Source organism: Nyctereutes procyonoides, unplaced genomic scaffold (genome assembly GCF_905146905.1).
Source record: "Nyctereutes procyonoides isolate TBG_1078 unplaced genomic scaffold, NYPRO_anot_genome, whole genome shotgun sequence".
Taxonomy (NCBI): Eukaryota; Metazoa; Chordata; class Mammalia; order Carnivora; family Canidae; genus Nyctereutes; species Nyctereutes procyonoides.
Window position 1 is genome coordinate 57,221,496 of NW_026575140.1, and position 18,668 is coordinate 57,240,163.

General features: G+C 56.8%; 3 protein-coding genes across 4 annotated transcripts; all 3 read right to left on the reverse strand.

Annotated features, from left to right (window-relative positions):
* Positions 1 to 849: 849 nt before the first annotated feature.
* Positions 850 to 9,030, reverse strand: CHRNB1 (cholinergic receptor nicotinic beta 1 subunit). Its single transcript, XM_055305441.1, has 11 exons — positions 8,966 to 9,030; positions 8,730 to 8,869; positions 8,126 to 8,170; positions 7,518 to 7,627; positions 7,323 to 7,431; positions 6,892 to 7,039; positions 6,162 to 6,371; positions 2,889 to 3,112; positions 2,227 to 2,408; positions 1,754 to 1,901; positions 850 to 1,487 (listed from the first exon to the last, which is right to left on the reverse strand). The coding sequence occupies exons 1-11, from the start codon at positions 9,021 to 9,023 to the stop codon at positions 1,347 to 1,349; spliced, it is 1,515 nt and encodes a 504-aa protein (XP_055161416.1). The 5' UTR covers positions 9,024 to 9,030; the 3' UTR covers positions 850 to 1,346.
* A 204-nt stretch (positions 9,031 to 9,234) lies between these two features.
* On the reverse strand, positions 9,235 to 15,482 carry FGF11 (fibroblast growth factor 11). 2 transcript variants are annotated; one of them, XM_055306698.1, is made up of 5 exons: positions 14,258 to 15,482; positions 12,487 to 12,597; positions 12,192 to 12,295; positions 11,732 to 11,846; positions 9,235 to 11,326 (listed from the first exon to the last, which is right to left on the reverse strand). In XM_055306698.1, the coding sequence occupies exons 1-5, from the start codon at positions 14,448 to 14,450 to the stop codon at positions 11,256 to 11,258; spliced, it is 594 nt and encodes a 197-aa protein (XP_055162673.1). In that variant the 5' UTR covers positions 14,451 to 15,482; the 3' UTR covers positions 9,235 to 11,255. The 2 variants fall into 2 exon arrangements, with proteins under 2 accessions (XP_055162673.1, XP_055162672.1); XM_055306697.1 differs by having other exon boundaries at positions 11,732 to 11,930.
* Positions 15,483 to 15,827: 345 nt separating this feature from the next.
* TMEM102 (transmembrane protein 102) lies at positions 15,828 to 18,581 on the reverse strand. Its single transcript, XM_055306696.1, has 3 exons — positions 18,463 to 18,581; positions 17,901 to 18,295; positions 15,828 to 17,799 (listed from the first exon to the last, which is right to left on the reverse strand). Exons 2-3 carry the CDS (start codon positions 18,112 to 18,114, stop codon positions 16,502 to 16,504), a joined length of 1,512 nt encoding a protein of 503 aa, XP_055162671.1. The 5' UTR covers positions 18,115 to 18,295; positions 18,463 to 18,581; the 3' UTR covers positions 15,828 to 16,501.
* Between the last annotated feature and the right edge of the window lie 87 nt (positions 18,582 to 18,668).

Here is an 18,668-nt window from a genome sequence, read left to right on the forward strand (position 1 = left end):
GTCCCCCAGGGATCCTGGGGGCCGTGGCTGTATGATCCCTCTGAGGGCACAGCTTCCAGCAGCTGAGGAGGTGTGAGGGCTTGGCAACCCTGTGTACTTCACGGTAATGGCTGCAGCTACCAGGGCTCAAGCTGACTTTGGTCTGACCTCCAGGCTGAAACATTAACTCAGTCCAGTTCACACAGCCTGCTGGGCCCAAGAGCCTCATGTCCCCCTGTGCCTTAAACCTGGTGCAGCCCCATCTCCAAATTGAAAAGAAACAGGTGCAAAATGAGCCACGGTCATGAGACACAATCACCTGTCTTTCTCCACTCCTAGCCTCTCATTGTCTTCAACTCCTCATCCCCCTCTACCCTCCCCTTGATTCTGTATAATGTTATGGAGGAGCAGACAAGTAAAATGAGAAAAGCTGGTCAGGTGGGTGGGGGCTTGGAGAAATTCTGGTACAAATACCTTGACAGCGTGGGCCGCCACTCATCAGGGGAATCAGGCCCGGTGTTACGTAGTTTAAAAAAAATTTTCTTTTCCCCAGAGAAGCCAGAAATCCAAATTTCTCTGCTCAATATCCAAATTTTTAAAGTGGCTAACACACTAAAAATTGTGCAGGCCAACAACACAGGCCAAACACGCACACCAGCTTAAAACCTCTGATGTATACCCTGTACAGCTTTTGTTCCCATCTTCTCACATGACCCTCAGACTAGGGGGCAGATACTATTATTAGCCTCATTTTACAATGGTGGAATCTTAAGCCAAGAGTGGTTCAGTACCTTATACAAAGTTTGAGCACCAAAGCTGGAATTTGAAGTTTTTTTTTTTTTTAAAGTGAGCTCTCATTACAAATGCATCCTTTTAGAAATAACTTTTTTAAAAAATCCTATGGATAACACTTATCCGAAAACAATACGTTACAAGAAGGTAAAAACAAAGAGAATGACCACTAGTCCCAACATGCAAACACAGGCACTATTCATTGGTGCATTTCCTTCCCAGAAAGAAAGAAAAGAAAAAATTCCCTAATCACTCAACAAATGTTAAGCACCTGCTATCCTATGGGTCAGGACCTGTGCTAGGCGCTGGGGATATTACAGTGAACAAAACAAAGCTCCTGCCCTCTGGTAGGGCGTACAGTCTACTTCTTGATCTTTGTTCCATTCTACCGGCAACCTAGTGTTACTCTCCAAAGGAACTTCTATAAGAAACCAGAAAACAAACAGTGCATTTCTGGAGGGGCCACTGCTTCCGCCCGCCCCCTCCCACTTGGGCGCTCTCCCCACCAAGGCAATGGTGTGGGAGGACTGGATTCCAGGTGGAGCTGCGAGGTCCTGGCTCTTGGCCCTCTGTCCTCAAGGAAAAGGGTCCGCAGGGGGCAAGTGATAGGAGGCGTCCAGGAAGATGACGAGGGTCCCAACGCTAGTGAAGATGATGAAGGTCCACAGGAAAAGGCGATCCACTACCATGGCCACAAATTGCCAGTCTTCTTTCAGCTGGGGGTAGGCAGTGTAAACTCTTTTTGAGCTCCAGACCCCCAGGGGAAGGCCTGCCCTGTACCCTTGCCCTCGTCCTCCTACGGATCGGACGCAGGGGCGGGCCGCTGGGTCGAGGAAAACAAAACTGCGACCGATGGACGGAGTGAGGAACCAGTCGGAAGACAGGGGCGAGACCAAAGAGGCAAGCTTCCAATCAAAAGCAAGATTGGGCGATGGGGGCGGGGCCATGGGGCCCCGCCCCGCTCAGCCCTCATGGGACTTACCGCGTCGTGGTCCTCCTGTTCCTGCAGCTGCCGAGCGATGTAGCTAATCGAGGAAACGACCTCCCGTAGCTCAGGAGGCAGGCCCACAGCCGGGTTTGGACCATCGACAAGTCGCCGCAGCTCCGGGGCAGACAATTCAGGCTGGAACCTGGAAGAGGCGGGACAGTTTGGCCACGCTCTAGGCTCCGTTCCGACTCCCTCCTCCAACACTCTTATTAGTTTTCAGAACGTAAGAAGGCCCTTTAGGCTCTCCCCGCCGGCGGCGATCTCTCCTGCCTTCCGCAATTCCTCCCATCTCAACACGTTCCACTGTCCGCCTTTCAGCAAAGTTGGCGGCGGAAGGGATACTACGATTCCCATGATGCTCAAGGGCATCTTCCGAGACCTTCAGCCGCCTGCCTCTGCACAGGCTTCTGGGAACTGTAGTTCCCTCTCTCCTTTCCTCGTAGGCGACTGGGAGGAGTGGGTACTACCTGTTGGGTTTGGGGAAGAGAAAATCGTTCAGCGGCTTCCGGATGAAATATTCATCTGTTCCCCGACCCCAGCCACTTCCTGGAGAATCCCTGAGGGCTACGGGAGGTGGCTCCGGCATCAGGTCTCTCTCAGGTTTGGGCCTCTTCAGACCCAGGTATAGAGGGAGTTTGTGGATGAAGATCTGCTGAGTAGAAAGGCGTGTTGGCCGGGGCTCTCATGCTTTCCGACGGGAAGGGAAGCAGCCCACCGGTCCCATCCCCGCGCCTGCGTGCGCGCGTCCCTCCCAGCTACCCAGACAAGGAAGTACAACCACACATCAAGAGCTCCTGAGTGGCCTGGGAGGCGTCCTGGCCGGGGGAAAAAAAAAAGTCCCGATGCTTCCACCCTGATAGAACCTGACCCTGAGAATGTTTCCCTGCAGCCCAGGATGGGCAGTATGGACGAAGAAAATATGGGATCTGTGGCATGACAAATGTCAGGAGGGTAAAATTAACTGTGCAACGTTTCAACACCCAACAGGCCTTAACACTTGAACACTCTACCAGGAGTTGTAGTTCTCTCTCAGGTATGAAGTTGGTAGGCAGGTTGCAGGAGCCACACCTGCGCAAAAAGACAAATGCTAGGACGGAGGATTAACATGGATTGGAGGAGGACATCTTACCTGGCGGACCCAAGTGGGCATTTGGTGGGTGTGGGGTGAGCGATGGTGCAGGTTGAGGACCACAACGCTCAGGATGACGGAGAAAGTGACGAGGATCATGGTAAACATGAGGTACTTGATAATGATGGGGACAGACAGGGAGGTCTCAGGAACTTTGTCTGCCAGCAGCAACAGGAACACAGTGAGGGTGAGCAGGGCAAAGATGGAGAGCCCCATCTTTTCTCCTTGCAGGGCAGAGAAGAAGGTGGAAACATTAGACTTTGCCAGAAGGCAATTTTCGTGGCACAATCAGTGACCGTGTTTCCAGCCCACTCAAGGACACGCTTCTGGAAGGGCCAACTGCATGCAGATGATTCCTACAATTAAACCTCCAGGCCAGATTTGTTCTCCTAAACTCCAGATTTATAGCCACCTGCTGATCTAAACTCTCCGCTTGGACAGCCAATAGACAGACATCTCAAATTAACACATCCCAAACCTAATCCCCTGATCACCAACCCTTCCCACTGTCTCCCCCATTTCATGAATGAGAAATCCATCTTTCCTGGGACTCAGGCCAAAATCCTGTTAGTCATTCTCCACTCCTCTCTCTGTCTCTCTCATCCCATATCCAATCCATAGCAAACCCTACTGGCTCTATCTTCAAAATATATTCATACAAACAGCCATCACCTCAGATCTGAGTTAGGATGAAGCAAAGTGGAGACCTTAATAATATTTCCTCCTGCTGCCTGTTCTCAACAGAGCAGCCAGATAGATCCTGCTAAAATGTAAATTAGATCATATCACTTCTCTTCTCAAAACCTTGGAGTGGCCTCTCACGTTCTTTAGCATAAAAGCCAAAATCCTCAGTGTGGTTGACAAGGCTTTCCCCATTATCTGTCTGACTTGATCTCCTACTGTTTTCCTCTTGCTTATATCACTCAGTTATCCTGGCTATTTCCTGAGTATGTGAGGCTCACTCCCCCTTGAGGGTCAGTGAGGGTCCCCCTCAGTGAGTGCATGCACTGTTAACTCCAGCTGGTACATTATTCCCCCAGATTTCTGTCTGCCAGGGTCATTCACTTGGTCCCGCCCCAAGCAACTGCCAATGCTCCCTTCAATTCTTTATTCAAATATATGATAAATATTTTAAATATATTATTTGTTTGTTTGTTTATTTATTTGAGAGAGAGAGAGAAAGCATGAGTAGGGGGGAGGAGCAGAGGGAGAGAGAGAAGCAGGCTCCCCCAAACCCAGGACCCTGAGATCACGACCAGAGCCAAAAGCAGATGCTCAATAGACTGAGTCACCCAGGTGTCCTCTTTGTTCAAATATTGATCAAATATTTCCTTTTTATTGAGGCATTCACTGACCACTTTTTTTTTAAGATTTTATTTTTATGTAATCTCTACACTTAACATGGGAGTTCAAATTACAACCCCTAGAACAAGAGTAATATGCTCTATGGACTGAACCAGCCAGATGCCCCTGACTATTCTATTTTAATTAATTAATTAATTAATTAATTAATTAATTAATTAATTAATGAGAGGGAAGGGGCAGTGGTAGAGGGAAAGTGAATCTTAAGCAGGCTCCCGGCTGGTCATGGATTGCATAACCCTGGGATCACGACTGAACTGAAATCAAGAGTTGGACGCTAGAAAAAAAAAAAAAAAAAGTTGGACGCTAAACCAACTCAGCCACCCAGGCACCCCCTTACTTCTATTTTAAATTGTAACCCTTAGCCCCATTCTAATTCTCTATAACCACTTTTCTTGCTTTATTTTCCTCCTTAGGACTTGTCCTCTTCTAACATACTATCAACTAGATATATTTGTTTATTGACTGTCTCCCCGCTAGAATGTAAACTCCGCAAGGCCAGGATTTTGTCTCTTTGACTCATTGATGTTTCCCAGGGCCTAGCCCATTACAGATGCTAAACAAACATCATTGCATGAATGAATAGACCAACCTTGAAGCTTTTTTTAGGAACCAAATAGCAATCTGAAGGATCTAAAAATGAAACAAGGTATATACGGATATGCCAGGTGGCTGATTATTCCTGTGGCATACAACAGGCACCACAAACTTCAAGGAAGGTATTGAAATTAAAAAAAAAAAAAAAAAACTTTTATGCTCTGCTCTACTTAAGTCCTATAATATTGGGTTCCAAGATTTGCCCTGCTCTGGGAGGAAGTAGAAGTTACATTTGGAAGTGTTTTCTAGAGCTGGATCACTTTCCCTCCCTAGACAGAGAACTTGGTGCCAGAGAGGAGGAAAGCAAGCTTTAAATACCAGAGTTAAGGATTTCAGTCTCTGAATCAGACTGGCACCAACCAGGGTTGGAATGGCGACACTACCTGTCTCTAACTAACATGGGGCAAATGACTTAAACTCTTTCAGCCTCTTTGTCCTCCTCTGTAAAGTGGGAAGACAATTCAGTACTCACCTCACAGAGTTGTTGTAAAGATCACAATTAAATTAACATAGGGGCACCTGGGTGGCGCAGTCAGTTGAGGGTCTGACTTTTGGTTTTGGCTGGGGTCGCAGTCTCTGGGTCATGAGATCAAGCCCTGCTTCTGGCTCTGTGCTCAATGCAGAGTCTGCTTGAGAGTCTCTCCCTCTCCCTCTGCCCCTCCCTCCCCTCAGCTCTAAAATAAATAAATCTTAAAAAAGGAAATAAAGGAGTTAATGCATGTAACATGTTAACTGTACTACTTATCACAAGTGCTCACACATAATAAAACTAATACCAACACTTATATAAAACTTACTTGGTACCAGGTGTAGTTCTAAGAAACTCATTTAATCCTCAAAATAATCCTATTAAGTAGGGACTCATAGGAAGGAATTTGCCCGAGGTTACTCTGTGACTACATTATGCTGCCTCCTGGAAAAATGTTGCTATTATTTCCAAGGAAGATAGGAGGCCAAGGGACTAGCAGGTGGCTGAAAAAATGGGGGAGGCGGGTGGGGAGGCTACCAGGAATGGGGAAAAGGAGGGTGTTCTAACTCGAGGAGTTTGTTGGTCCCAAGGATGAGATCTTAGGATTCTGAAGGGAAGAGTTCAGGAGCTCCCGGGATGGAGAGAAGAGGGCAGTAGCCTGAGGTGGGAGGGGAAACCTGGATCCTAGGAGGAGACCCTGGTTGAAGGGAAAACCTGGGAAGGATGGCTGAAGCACCACCCTTGATGGCTTGCGTTGGCCAAAACCCTTGCCTGGATTCAGGGTGGAGAGGAAGAAGCTGTACAAGCGGTGAAAAGGCAGGGCTGGGGGCCCCTCCCTCCCTTACCTGCATCTGGCGGCAGGTAGAAGACGAAGATGGCCAGGAGGGTGATGAGGATGCAAGGGGCAATGACGTTGACCAGGTAGAAGAGAGGCTTCCTGCGGATGATGAGATAGAAGGTGACTTCTTGCCGCTGTCCTTCCCCGCCCCGCCTAGGATCCACCGGAGGCTGCACTAGCCGGGAAGGCTTGTGGATAATTTCCCACTGGCCATTCTCTGCGAGGAAGCAGAGGGGAGGAGGGAAGTCAGGGACGCACATGTGAAACCTGTCCTTACTCCTGCCAGATCTGGCTTTGTTCTGGCACATCCTTGACCCGAGGGGCTGATGTGATGAGGCGTTAGCCTGTGGACACTGGGCTGGGCAGCCCATATCTGGTGAACTTGAACAAGTCTCCATTTCTTTTTCCCTTTTTAAGATGTTTTTGATTTATTCACAAAAGACACACACAGAGAGGCAGAGACACAGGCAGAGGGAGAAGCAGGCTCCCTGAGGGGAACCCAATGAGGGACTCGATCCTGGGACCCCGGGGTCACGCCCTGAACTGAAGGCAGACGCCCAACCGCTGAGCCACCCAAGCACCCCACATCTCCATTTCCATATCTGCAAAATGTAGATTCTCACTCATCTTGCCCACCCCACAGGGTTGTCCTGGGCATTGCTGAAGGAGGATATTTGTCAGCCTGTTAGAAACTGGACATCATAAAGCCCATGGACGTGGGAGCCACAGCCACTCACCAATGAAGGTCCCTTCATGAATGTGCACTTCCTGCAGCTCCTGCCTGTCAGGACCCAAGCTGGTGTGCAGGCTGACCTCTGAGCTGTCATAGCTGTAGGAGCTGAACACCATGGTGCAGTTCTGCCAGTCGAAGGGGAAGTAGGTGACCTGGATAGAGCGGGGAGTCACCAGAGCTGCCAGAGAGCTGTTCACGGCTGGGGGCTTTGGGAGGTCAGTAGGCAGGTCACAGGGAAGTAGGGTCAGAGGAATTAGGGGAGCCCACAGGCAATGGAAACGGGGTCGCTGAGAAACACTGCATGTCATTGACAGTGGACAGAGAAGATGAAATCACGCAAAATCAGGAGGGCGGGAGCGATGGGAGGCTTATGGGGTTACTGCGGAGTCAGTGTTTCAGGAGAGGCAGGGTTCCCAGGGGGAGCCCCCGGGGCACCTGGATGCTGCAGCTGCTACGGTAGAGGCCTGGAGGCTGCCAGCGCACGGAGCCATCGGAGGACACCACGACGTTCAAGTCCAGAGCAACGTCGAAATTGCCGTCGTTGCTGCGGGTGAGGAATGGGCTCGGCCTGGACCCGGACCCTCCCCCTGGAGACCCCGCCCACTCCCCCAGTCTCGCGGAAGACCCTACTTGTTCAGGAGCACCACGTCTGGAAGCCACACGGATCCAGCTGTGATACGGAGTGAATCGATACCCTGGTACTCTGCAGGGTCCCAGCTCAGCCTGTAGTCAGTCCACTCCTGTGGAAGCAGAGGCTGAGGGGCTGTCCAGGCTGGAGCCTGGGAGGGGACGTGGGATGTCCAGAGGGAGCTGGGGAGGGAGTACAAAGGAGGGGAGCCGGCAGGCTTGGGCTGTGGTTCTGGAAGTCGGAGTTCTGATCCCGGCTGCACGTTTACTCGTTGGGATCCCATCAGCTAATTTCCCCTTCCCTCGAGCTGGGCCCCAAATTTTGGGTCTAAAAACGAGGGTGCACTAGTTAGCCACGAAAACGGTGTTTTTCAAACTGCAGTTCGTGACCTTTTAGTGGGCAGGGAATCAAATTAGTGGTCCCCCAAAAGTGTTAAAGTAGAATAAGAAAAGCATGGGATGCAACTCTCATAGTAAAGATAGGTATTGTTTCTGTTTCTCTTATATTTTCCGAGGTCCTGGTGCAAGAAAATACTCTTACTGAGGCGGACATTGAAGGAAATTGTAAAGGCAGCGGGACGCCCTTTCCCACCCCGCGGGGGTCTGCTTACCAGGTCTAAGTACACCTTTGTGCTCATCTCCTCATCCTTCTCGTTCTAGAAGGGAAAAGTTTAAAAAGAGTAGAGGGGATGTGAATAGAAAGAAATGAAGGGGCTCCGCGGGTCAAGCTCTCACTGGAAATCCCTCTTTTTCTGAGTCCCCCTTTCTTGGCTCCAAGCCCCGCCTCCTGGATGCTGCATGGTGTAAGCCCCACCTCTATCTCAGAAACTTCCGGCGGTCTACACCGCCGACCAATCCAACAACCAGGCCGCCCCCTCCGCCCGGCTCCGCCCCGGGCCCCACCCACAGCCCGTAAATCACCCAACCCTGCATCTCCGCCCGCCTTTATTTCCCGACCGGGTGCGGCCGCAAGCTCCGCCCCAGCCTGCGACCCCGACCCGGGACCCGCCCCCCAGCCAGTCCAGGGCGGCAGCCCCGGTTCCACCCGCGGCCGGTCCAGAAGCCACGCCCACGGCTCGTCCATTGGTCCGACGTCCACCCTGCTAACGGCCCGTCCATCTCCCGGCCTGGCTCCGCCCCAGGCCCAGCCACGCCCCCGCCACGCCCCCCGCCGGTCCTTGGGCCCGAGCTCAACCCCCGCGCGCGCGCCCTCACCAGGCTGATGAGTTGCGCCAGGCTGAGGCCGACACTGACCCCCACGCTATCCCCCACCTCCCGCGCCGGCCGCACCGAGCTATCGTAGCCCAAGAAAAGCTTCTCGCGGAGCCGACCCTCCACCTCCGTGCCGCGGGCGCCTGGAGGAGAAGAGCAACCAGTAAAGCCACCGTACCCGGCCATGACCCCTGCCCGTCACTGCCCCCCGCCGCCCGCCCCGAGAGACCCAGACGTACCCGGGGCGAGTGGCACCCCCAACGCCCCCAGCAGCAGCAGCAGCGCCCCTGCGGTCATAGCTCGGCCGGTTGGTTGCTCAGTGAGTTCGCTCGATTCACCAGCGCGGGGGGGAGGGGGGAAGTGACGAGGCGCCCAGGAATGTGCACCTGTTGTTGGGGGGCAGCCGCCAGCCCACCCGCCCCGCCCCGCCCCTAGGACTTGGTCCCGCCCCAAGCAACTGCCAATGCCCAACACCCACAGATGACAGATAACATTTGAGTTGTATAAATCATCTTTAATGGAGAGAGCATGGAGTGGAGACCCCATCGTCCCCTGGGAGCGAAGCCAGGAGAGGGGGTGGGGCCTAAGGGGTCTGTGTGGGTGAGGGGAGTAGGCACCCCTCTTGCAACAAGCCAGAAATACAAAGAGCCTGAGGAAAAGTGACTTGCCTCGGAGCCTGAGCCCTTCCCTTTATGGTCTCCTGTCTACCCTGCCCCGGTCTGGAAGCCACTCAGTCTCCCTCCTAGTTGACTGGTGGGTTCCTGATCTTTTTCAGGCCTGCCCCTAGCTCTCCATGCTGTTCAGAAAAATCTAGTCAGGCCCCTTTTGGGTACCTAAAACTTAGCTCAGGTTATAGCTGTAAGGTAAAGCAAATTCTATTCAGTTAGAAGCTCTGGGGATATATGAGGTCTGGAGCCCAAGAGGCCCTCACCCTCCTTGACCTGACTTCTATGGGAGAGGGGTTAAACTTATTGCTGAATTGGGGTCTCCGCACGGGGGGGGGGGGAGGGTCAAGGCTGTGCCCTGTTTGTTCATTTCATTTGAGATCCATTACCTTAAAGACCTCAGCTTTAGAAGGGACCCAGAAGGTATTCCTGTGGAGGTAGCTAAGTGTCCATGTCCCTACAACCCAGGCACAGCCAAAACATGCCGTAGTTTGGGCCCCTTGGCCCTCCCAGCTTCTCTACTATGAGCCAAGGATTTCTTCCCGGACTCCTCTGCCCCCCTTCAGACTCGGTTTCCCTGGCAGGACCCCAGCTGAGCTGGAGGAGCTAGAAACTACGTGTAAAAATAAGGTTAGCATTCTATAGGAAGACTCGAATTTTTAGAAAATCTAGGAAAAACAAGAGGTGTTTCTTGATTCATCAACAAAGCTCCCCATGAATCAGAACTGGGTTCTTTCCAGAGCTCATCTTTCACAGGTATTACTAGAGAAGGTAGGAAGGTGGGTCTGGAGCTCACTCTATATGGGCATTTTTTTTTAAGATTTATTTTTATTTATTTGTGATAGACATAGAGAGAAAGAGAGAGAGAGAGAGAGAGAGAGAGGCAGAGGGAGAAGCAGGCTCCATGCCAGGAGCCTGACGCAGGACTCGATCCCAGGACTCCAGGATCGCGCCCTGGGCCAAAGGCAGGCACGAAACCGCTGAGCCACCCAGGGATCCCCTCTATATGAGCATTGATACGGCTATAGAAGCCCAAGTTCCATCCTGGAGGGAAGGGCTGAGAGTCGTGGTCTATGTCCTAGAGCTGATTCAGAAGGAAGTATGGCTCTGTATGTGTCTAGAACACTGTGCTCTAGAATTGGGTGTCTTTGGGATAAGAAAGTTAAAACTGTGGTGATCTGAGACTGGTCCTAGTTCAGGCCAAGGCCAGCAGCTGGACAGGGCTCAAATCCAGCCTCTCTCTACTTGGAAACCGGGGGTCCAGCTGGGTCAAGGACAGAAGCCTAATGGATCCAGAGCAGAGCCTGGCAGCATGCCAGCATCCCAGCACAGAGCCTTAGTGCAAAAAGGGCCCTGGCTAGGATGCCTGGTGTTCCAGAATCTCTCCAGAACAAGGCAGAAGGTGGAGTGGGGCAAAAAGGAAATTAATCCTGAGCTCTTGTAGGGCTATAAATCTATGGCTCAGTGGCAATGAAAAGGGCATAGTGCTCCCGGGATGCGCTGAGCCCAGGGTGGGGAGTGTTTGTGTCCTGGTTCTTTCTGTCAGTTTGGGAACCCCCCAGCGCCTTCTCAGGAAAAGGCTTTTGTGGGGGGCTGTGAGTGTGGAAGGAAAGAAGTGATTGGCCAGGACCATTTTCGGACATCCCCCTCTCTGAAATCCCAGGAGCTGAAGCCTGGAAGAGGCGAGGGGTCACAGCCAGCCCCTTGGCTCCTGCAGGATAGAACATCTGCTGGGGCCTGGCTGCTCAGGGCATGGGTGGTGGTGGCAGGGCTGAGGGCAGGGCTGGGAGCAGGGCTGGAGACAGGCTGTGGTGGTGGCTAGCTCAGTGCAAGTGCAGGGAGCCTCCAGTCCACAGACTACATTTTAGGGGGCAGGGGGACTGGGAGGTGAGGTCTCAGGGACACTGTGGAGAGAAGGCTCCCGGTACATGGCCACTGTAAAGGGAAGAGAGAGGAGCAGGAAGGAGAATTAGGCACAGAGAGATCGAGAAGGAATCAGAGGCTCAGAAAGGGAGCCCTTCTCCTCCCCCCATCCTCTGTGAACCTCAACCCACAGGAGGGCTCCCCAAACCCTCAAAGGCCAAAGTCTTCTTAGCTTGACTTCTCATAACAGGTGTCCCCCCCACCACCATAAGAGAAGCAATATACCAAGGTTGTGACAAGGTATGAACATATACAGCAGCATGAACATACACACAAGCTTCGTGCTTGTGAACCAGGGAAGGATCAACAGGTGTCCTCTGTTAACGCCTGTGGCCTCTGACTTGTGTGTCTGCTCAATGACCACATCTAGGTCAGCACCCTCCCATGTGGCCCACCTTCTCTGGAGTCCATACTCACCCTCCAGGAGCTTGGGCACAAAGTGGGCGGCGGCCTTGGTCTTCTTGACTCGATTTCCCTTCATGACTCGGCCCTCCTTGTCCAGGCCCAGGTACCAGGCCCGGCCAGAGCGGCGCTGGCGATAGAGAGCAGAGGCGTACAGGACATAGTAATTCTCAAAGACGCATTCCTTAAAGCGACACTCAGCTGTGAAATGTGGCTGGGGAGACAAAGACCCAGAGAGGCACACACAGACAAAAAGACACATCACTGGACAGAAGGGAGCCCTGGGAAGAATGAGCCAGGACAGAATCAATACATTTTGGGCTGGGAGGGCCCACTTCTCACGCCACGCAGAAACTAGGAGAAAGGGAGCATGGGGGAGAGTGTGGTCACCCCCCCTACCCCATGGAGGGTTAGAAACCAGATCAGGGTGGTGGTGGTGGAGCAAACCCCAGGCCACTCAACTTCATTGTCTCACCGAGCTATAGAGCAGCCCCTCTGCATTCATGGCCATGTAGTGACCCAGCTTGGCACTCTGGATGGTGACCACACGGAGCCCCACGGGGATCAAGTTGAAGTGGGCTGGGGGTGGAGAGAGGCAGCATCAAGCCCTGGGGCCTCAGACCCCCAGCCCCAGGCTCCCCACAGCCCAGTTCTAAGGTTTCCCTTAGGGGGCAAAGAGCCAGAGAAAACACCTGAAGCGGGAACAGGACGGCCCCTTCCTAGCCCCACTCTGTGTCCCTTCCCACCCAGCAGCAGGGTTCCCCTCTCACTAAAGGAGCTGGTGTCCTCTGGGGTGCCCTGGATGCTTCCATCAGGATTTGCCTGGAGGTAGAAGCCCTGGCGGCAGAACAGTTTGGTGACAATGCCTTTGAGCTGAGGCTCTGGAGAGAGAGAGAGAGAGAGATTCATCTTTGAATATGACATCTCTGTTCCCCAGAAACATTCCTACACTTGGCGGGATCAGAGGAAAGAAAGAAGGGAGAACGCGAGGGGAAGCCAAGGGTCCCAGGCCCCCAGCTCTCTGACTCTCTAAGCAGGCTCTCCTCCACCTCTCTCTGCCTGCGGAGGAAGCCCGGGTGTGGGTCCTTGCCGCTTCCTCTAACCCTCAGCTTTCAGTTTAATTTATTGAAATTTATTTAAATAGCTTAATTCCTACTCCACTGCTCCACCAGTAGTGGGGGAGGGGAAAGGAGGGGAGAGGAAGGGGAGAGAGCCACCAGGAAGCAAAGGATGGAGGGAAGTGGGCAGGACCGCAGAAGGGACAGGGGCTAGTGACTGGGGCGGAGGGGCGGAGGGGAGGGGGGCGCCCCCTCAGAAGTGGGGATGGGAGCGGGCCCGACGCTGACTCAGCACCTGCTGCTGCGGCTGCCGCTCGCTTGGCACGGGCCTTGCCTTGGCCCAGTGCCGGCCTGTCTGACACTGACCCATCTGTCTGTCTGTCAGTCTGCGGGCTCGCGGGGGCCCGGCCCTCCGCGAGGCTCGGCCCCTCCCCTGCAGCCATGTAACCCGCCGGAGGTGGGGGACGCTCCGCTGCACTGAGGGGGAATGGGGGAAGGGGGCCGGGGAGCTAGTGAGGCGGGCGCAGTCACGTGGGGGCCGGGGCCGGGGCCGGCTCCGAAGGTGGGCTGCGGACCGTACCACCTCGGAGGGCCGGCGGCGGGGGGAGGAGGGCACGAGGGGGCTACCCCTCGGGGAACCGGCCGCGGGCGGGAGCCGGGCCAGAGGGACTCCCGCCGCCCGTGCCTGGACGGGGACCACGCGCCAACCCTCACAACTCTCCTCCCCTGCTGCTGACTCCCGGCCGACTTCCTCGTACCCCCTCGCAGGTGGTACGACCCCCCAGTCTCCGAGCGGGTCTCTCGGCCCGTGCAGGGTCTGAGTTCCTCACGGCGGAGGGTTACCCGAGCGTGTGCGAGCGGGTTTCGGAGTCGCCGGGAGAGGGTGGGTTCTGGGAGTATGGCCGGCTTCCCTCTTAGAGCGCAGGTCACCGAGGAGGGCGCTCGGAGGGGCGGGCTGGCGAGGTGGCTGCAAGGACACCCGGGGGAGAGCTGGGGAGATTGGCGCCCAGCCAGGCGGGCACGGCCAGAAGGAACGGAGCCAAGGCGTGGAGGAGCGGGAGAACCGGGGCGGGGGCGGGGCTGCCGGAGCTGCAGAAACACTCGGGGTGACCCAGGCGTCCGGAACCCCCAGGCCCCTCCACTCGGCTTTGAAAGAATCGCGAGAGCCGGCACGTAGGCAGCGGACGGTGGGGGTGGGGACTCCTGCGTTGGGTGGGGGGGCGAGCCGGGGCCGCGAGGCTCGGGAGCCCGGACCTAGCCCCTCAAAGCTTTCCCCTTGTCTTCGACAGCAAGGAGACTCGGGGTTATGGGCAAAAGAGAAGGGAAACTGAGGCACGGTGTGGCAGATACTGTGTGGTCCCGGCCCACCCTCCTTGACTTTCGGGGACCACCCCCTCAGTCGGGCCCCATCCTTCGGAGTCCCTGGCCTCAACCTCCCAGGCGGAGAGACCCCAGGCCCGGGGACCCCGCTCCAGCCACTCACCAGGGCCGCGGTCCGGCCGCGCGGGCCGCCCCCCGCACAGTCGCACCTTGGACAGCAGGATGAGGAGCTGCTTCTGGCAAAGGGACTTGGTGCCGCGGGGACACACGCGCCGCTGCGCCGACACCGGCCGGCTGCCCCCCGGCTCGCGGACCTCCCGCTTCTGCCGGATCAGGCTACTGGCCAGAGCCGCCATGGCGCCCCGGGAGGAGACACCCCCAAACTGGCAGGCGCCCGGAGCGCGCTGGGCTCCTCAAAGAGAAGCCCGCTCACCAGGGCATGCTCTTGACGCTGAGGTCCCAACTCACCGCCTCACTCACAGGACCCGAGGATAAGCCCCAGGCCTCCCCACCCTCCAGCCGCTGGCTCCCACCCTTGGGCCCCGTTCTAGCTCCACTCTACCCAGCAGCCTGTAAATCTCTGTCGACCCCACCCTCGACTTTTGGCCCCTACCGAAAACTACTCCCTCTCCTGTTCTGTCCTTCCCCGTCCCCAGATCCCTTAGGCCAACCTGAAGACCCTCAAAATTCCCAAGATGTGGTTCCACTACCCCCAGTCACCTTTCCACCCTATTTTGGGGACCTGCACTGCCAAAATCCACTCCTATAATCTAAAGGGTTCAAGTCCTTAGCTTTGAATATATTAGCTCAACCCCATCCCTACTGGGGCACTGTCAATGTGAGGGAGGGACCCAACCTTCGTGCCTTTGCCACCCTCTAAATGGAAAGGATCCTCCACTTTTTTTCCAGTTAAGTCCCCCAAAACTATGTCTGGGAAAACCCAGGCTGTCCCCGTTCAGCGACTAGGGGTTCCTGGGCCCTGTCTCTGGACAATACCCTGTTTTCACCAAGTCACCCCCATTTCTAGTGGCACATGGTACAGCTGCTGATCCCCTTTCCTCACCTTGTTACCCTCCACTCCTTTTGAAGTCACCTCCAAATCCACCCTTCCCAGTGGATACACCAGGTGGTTGTCTGGAGGGCCTCTGTCACCTCGAAATAAGGAGCATCCGGTTTTTTTTTTTTTTTTTTTTCCCTGATTGCCCCTTAATTTCCTCGGGGACAGCTGGTGCTGTTTAGATCCCACGCCCCCTCCCAGAGGAGTGCACCCACGTTATTACCAGTTCCCGAATGTGAACAGGCCCCCTACGAGTCAGAGTGCATCAGAGCTTTCTGCGACAGGGCTTCTCATCTTCCCCTGGACAGCCTAGAGCACCCCCTCTTCCTTCCCCGACGCCCCTCGACCTGTCCTGTCTCGTTGATCCGGCGACGGGTGGCGCTGGCTTCTGTTCCAGGCTCCTCCCTCCCTGTCCCTCACCAGCCGAGCTTCCCCCAACGCCGGACTAGGCGCCCCGGACCCCCAGGAAGGAGGAAGGATGTCTCCGCAGAGCGCCCGGGTCCGGCGAAGTCAGAGCACTGGGCCGGGCGGCTGGACCAAGCGGCGGCAGCGGCAGCGGCAGCGGCAGTGAGGAGCTGAGGAGGCGGCGGCAACAGCAGCTCCCCCTCCTCCGAGAGCCGGCCCGGGGGCGGGGCAGGGGGCGGAGACGCCGGGAAAAGGGGAGTGCAGCCGGGCGGGCGGGCGGAACCCCAGGGTTCCTCGGAGGCCGGGAGTGGGGACGGTCTCGGAGGCGGGTGGAGCCGAGGCAAGGCCGCCCGTCTTGGGGGTTCAGAGGAGGAGACAAGGAGGTGACTCCACTGAACGGAGCCCTAGATGGGAGGGGAGGTTGGGCTTCGGATAGATGGAATGGCGGACGCTGGGAGAATGGAGAGAGGGTCCCTCCTGCCCGGCTTGGGAGGGCAGAAACGAATGAGGGAAACCGGGTAATAACGGAGTAGGCGAGGGTGGTGGTGAGAGCCAGCCCTGGGCGCAATCCGGCCCTCTCAATCTCCGATTTTGCGTGAGCCAGATTGATCAGTCCCGGGTCTCCACACCTTCCTTTTGCGTCTTGTCAGCAAATATACACCCCCACCCCTTCCCAATTGACTCCTAAGAGAAAAGACCAGAAAAATTGGGGAAGATGGTTGCCAGAGGATGCGCCAGGCTGGGAGGTCTGCTGGCCGCAGATCTGAGTAGAGATGCCAGAAATGGGACGACCTGGGCCAGGAACGGGGCAGGAGGATGGGGAGAAGCCCCGAGGAGGCCTTACGGGCTGTGCTCAGCGCGTGACCTCGGCGAGGGGCTAGCAGCCCCCCCCCACATCCCGCTGGCCAACAGAAGCACTTGTCCATGCGGGTAGGAGCAGCGTCTTTAATGGGCCCCTCCTCCCACGCCGGCCAAGCCGCCCCCCTTGCGTGCAGCCTTAGCCTCCTCCACCGCGGCGCGCAGGGCCCCGACAGGGTCCCCGCGGAGCCGGGCCAACGCCCCGAGCAGCGCGGCAGCGCCGTCCCCCGCGCGGAGCTTTCGGCTGCTCAGAAAATAGTGGGGCAGTGTCCCGGCCTCGAGCACACGGCCCAGTTCATCCAGCAGCCCGAGGCAGCAGGCGCCCGCGTTCTCGGGCCGCGCGAGATAGAGCGCGGGCAGCCGCTCGCACGCCCAGTAGAGCAGCGTCCGCAGGAGGTAGGGCGCCGCGGCCCGGGTCCCGGCCACCAGCGGGCGCAGCAGCGCCTGGGCCGCCGCGTGCGCCTGCAGCAGCGGAGCAGGGATGCGCGCCTTGAGCGCCAGCTCCTGGCGGGCGAAGCAGAGCTGCCAGCCGCAGGCGCCCGGCGGCTCGGTGTGGCCGCCCGGCACCAGGTAGAAGGATGCCGACTCGGAGGCCAGCGGCCCGGCCCACGAGTGGCTCCGGGCTCCCTCGGGCCAGCCGGCCACGGACACTACGGGAATTAGGTCGAAGAGCAGGAGGTGGCGCGGGGGCCCCGGCGTCGCCAGGAGGACGGTGGTGAACCCCGCGTGGCGCGCTGCGTGGACCAGACGTGGGGCTCCCGGGACCGGGATCAGGGACTCTGCGACCGCGGCCAGTGAAGCGAAGAACCACGCAGCCACCTGGGCGGGGCAGAGGGTGGGCCACGCCTCCCAACGCTCCGAGGGCCAGGGGATGGGGCTGACGACGGCTGCTTTCCTGAGGTCACCATTCAGGGTTTTCAGTGGGGTGGAAAGCTCCAGATCGATTACGTCTTGTCCCTCTGGTCCAGATGATTTATCCAAAGACACGGTTGGCTCAGGCTCAGTGCCATCGTGGGGCTGGTCTACCGGGCTTTGCCGGTCCTTGGGACTTTCTTCGCTTTGGGTTCGGTGGACTGAATCACGTCCTCCTGGGGCTGGGGGTCCCAGGCAGTCCTGCCAAGCCTCGCGGACTGAGGTTCCCCGTATCTGCTCTGGGAGGCGTAGCCGCCCGAAACAGGACTCTGCGTCCAGTTGCAGCTCCTGCCCAGTGCCGTCTAGCGAAAACACGGGCACTAATAGTGTAAAGCCGGCATCGTAATGAGGCCCCCGGATGTAGGGGCCTAGGGGTGCAAGTCCCAGATCCAGGGAGCCCTCGCGAATACCACCACGAAGCAGCAAGAGCTCTGCTTGGGGAGGAAAGCGCGGGTCCCGACGGTGAACGAGACCTACAGGATAAGACGGGTTCGGGAAGGTGTGACTCAAAGCCCGGGCGGGGTGGGGAGGGGCTGAAAGCTGCGAGCTCCCGAAGGCAGGGAGAGTTACTCACCGAGCAAAGAGAAGACAAAGTCCTTGGCCCGGAGGAGGTCTGGCCCCGGCTTGGGCGCGTCACTCCAGCTTTCCTGCACACCCAGCTCCTGGATCAGCTGGGTGAGTTCCTGCAGCTGCGCCCCGGAGCAGAAGTCTATGTCCGTGAGCGGCCGGGCTGGGGCTGGGGGCGGCGGCCCCCACCAGGGCGCACTGCCCCAGACCGCGGAAGCCATGTGGTTCAATCGTTTGGGGGCTAGGGGGACCACGGACGGGGCGGGGTGGGGGGGGGAGAGACGCTTAGACGGCCGTTCCTCTGCTGCTAAAAGATAGCCGGCGTTCCTCTCTTCCCGAGGCCGCGAGAGTGCCCCAGGCACAGTTCGTCAGTGGGTCTGCAGCTGAAGGGCTGTGAATAGTCTTGAAAACGAACAAATAAATGCTTCCTTCGTCGTCGCCTTTTACTCAAATGCTGGTCCCCGCCCCCAAGGAGCGGCTCACCTGACTCAGCAGGTGTAGCTGTTGGGCCCTTCCTACGGGACGTGAGAGCCAGTCTCCGCCGCCGCCCCTCGTCTCCCTTCCCTTACCTCTTCTTCGGAAGAGGCTTGTGGTCTGCGGCTGCCCTCTTCGGGATAGCTGCAAGGGCTGGGAAGGGAACGGACCGAACGATTCAACAGGTAACTTCTTCCTGTAGCCCAAAGGCCACGCCCCCAAGTTGCGGTCACGCCCCTTTCTGGCGCCCGGGGGTGGTTCCGGACCCGCCCCGCCTCCCGCCGGAGCCCGGGCCCTCTCC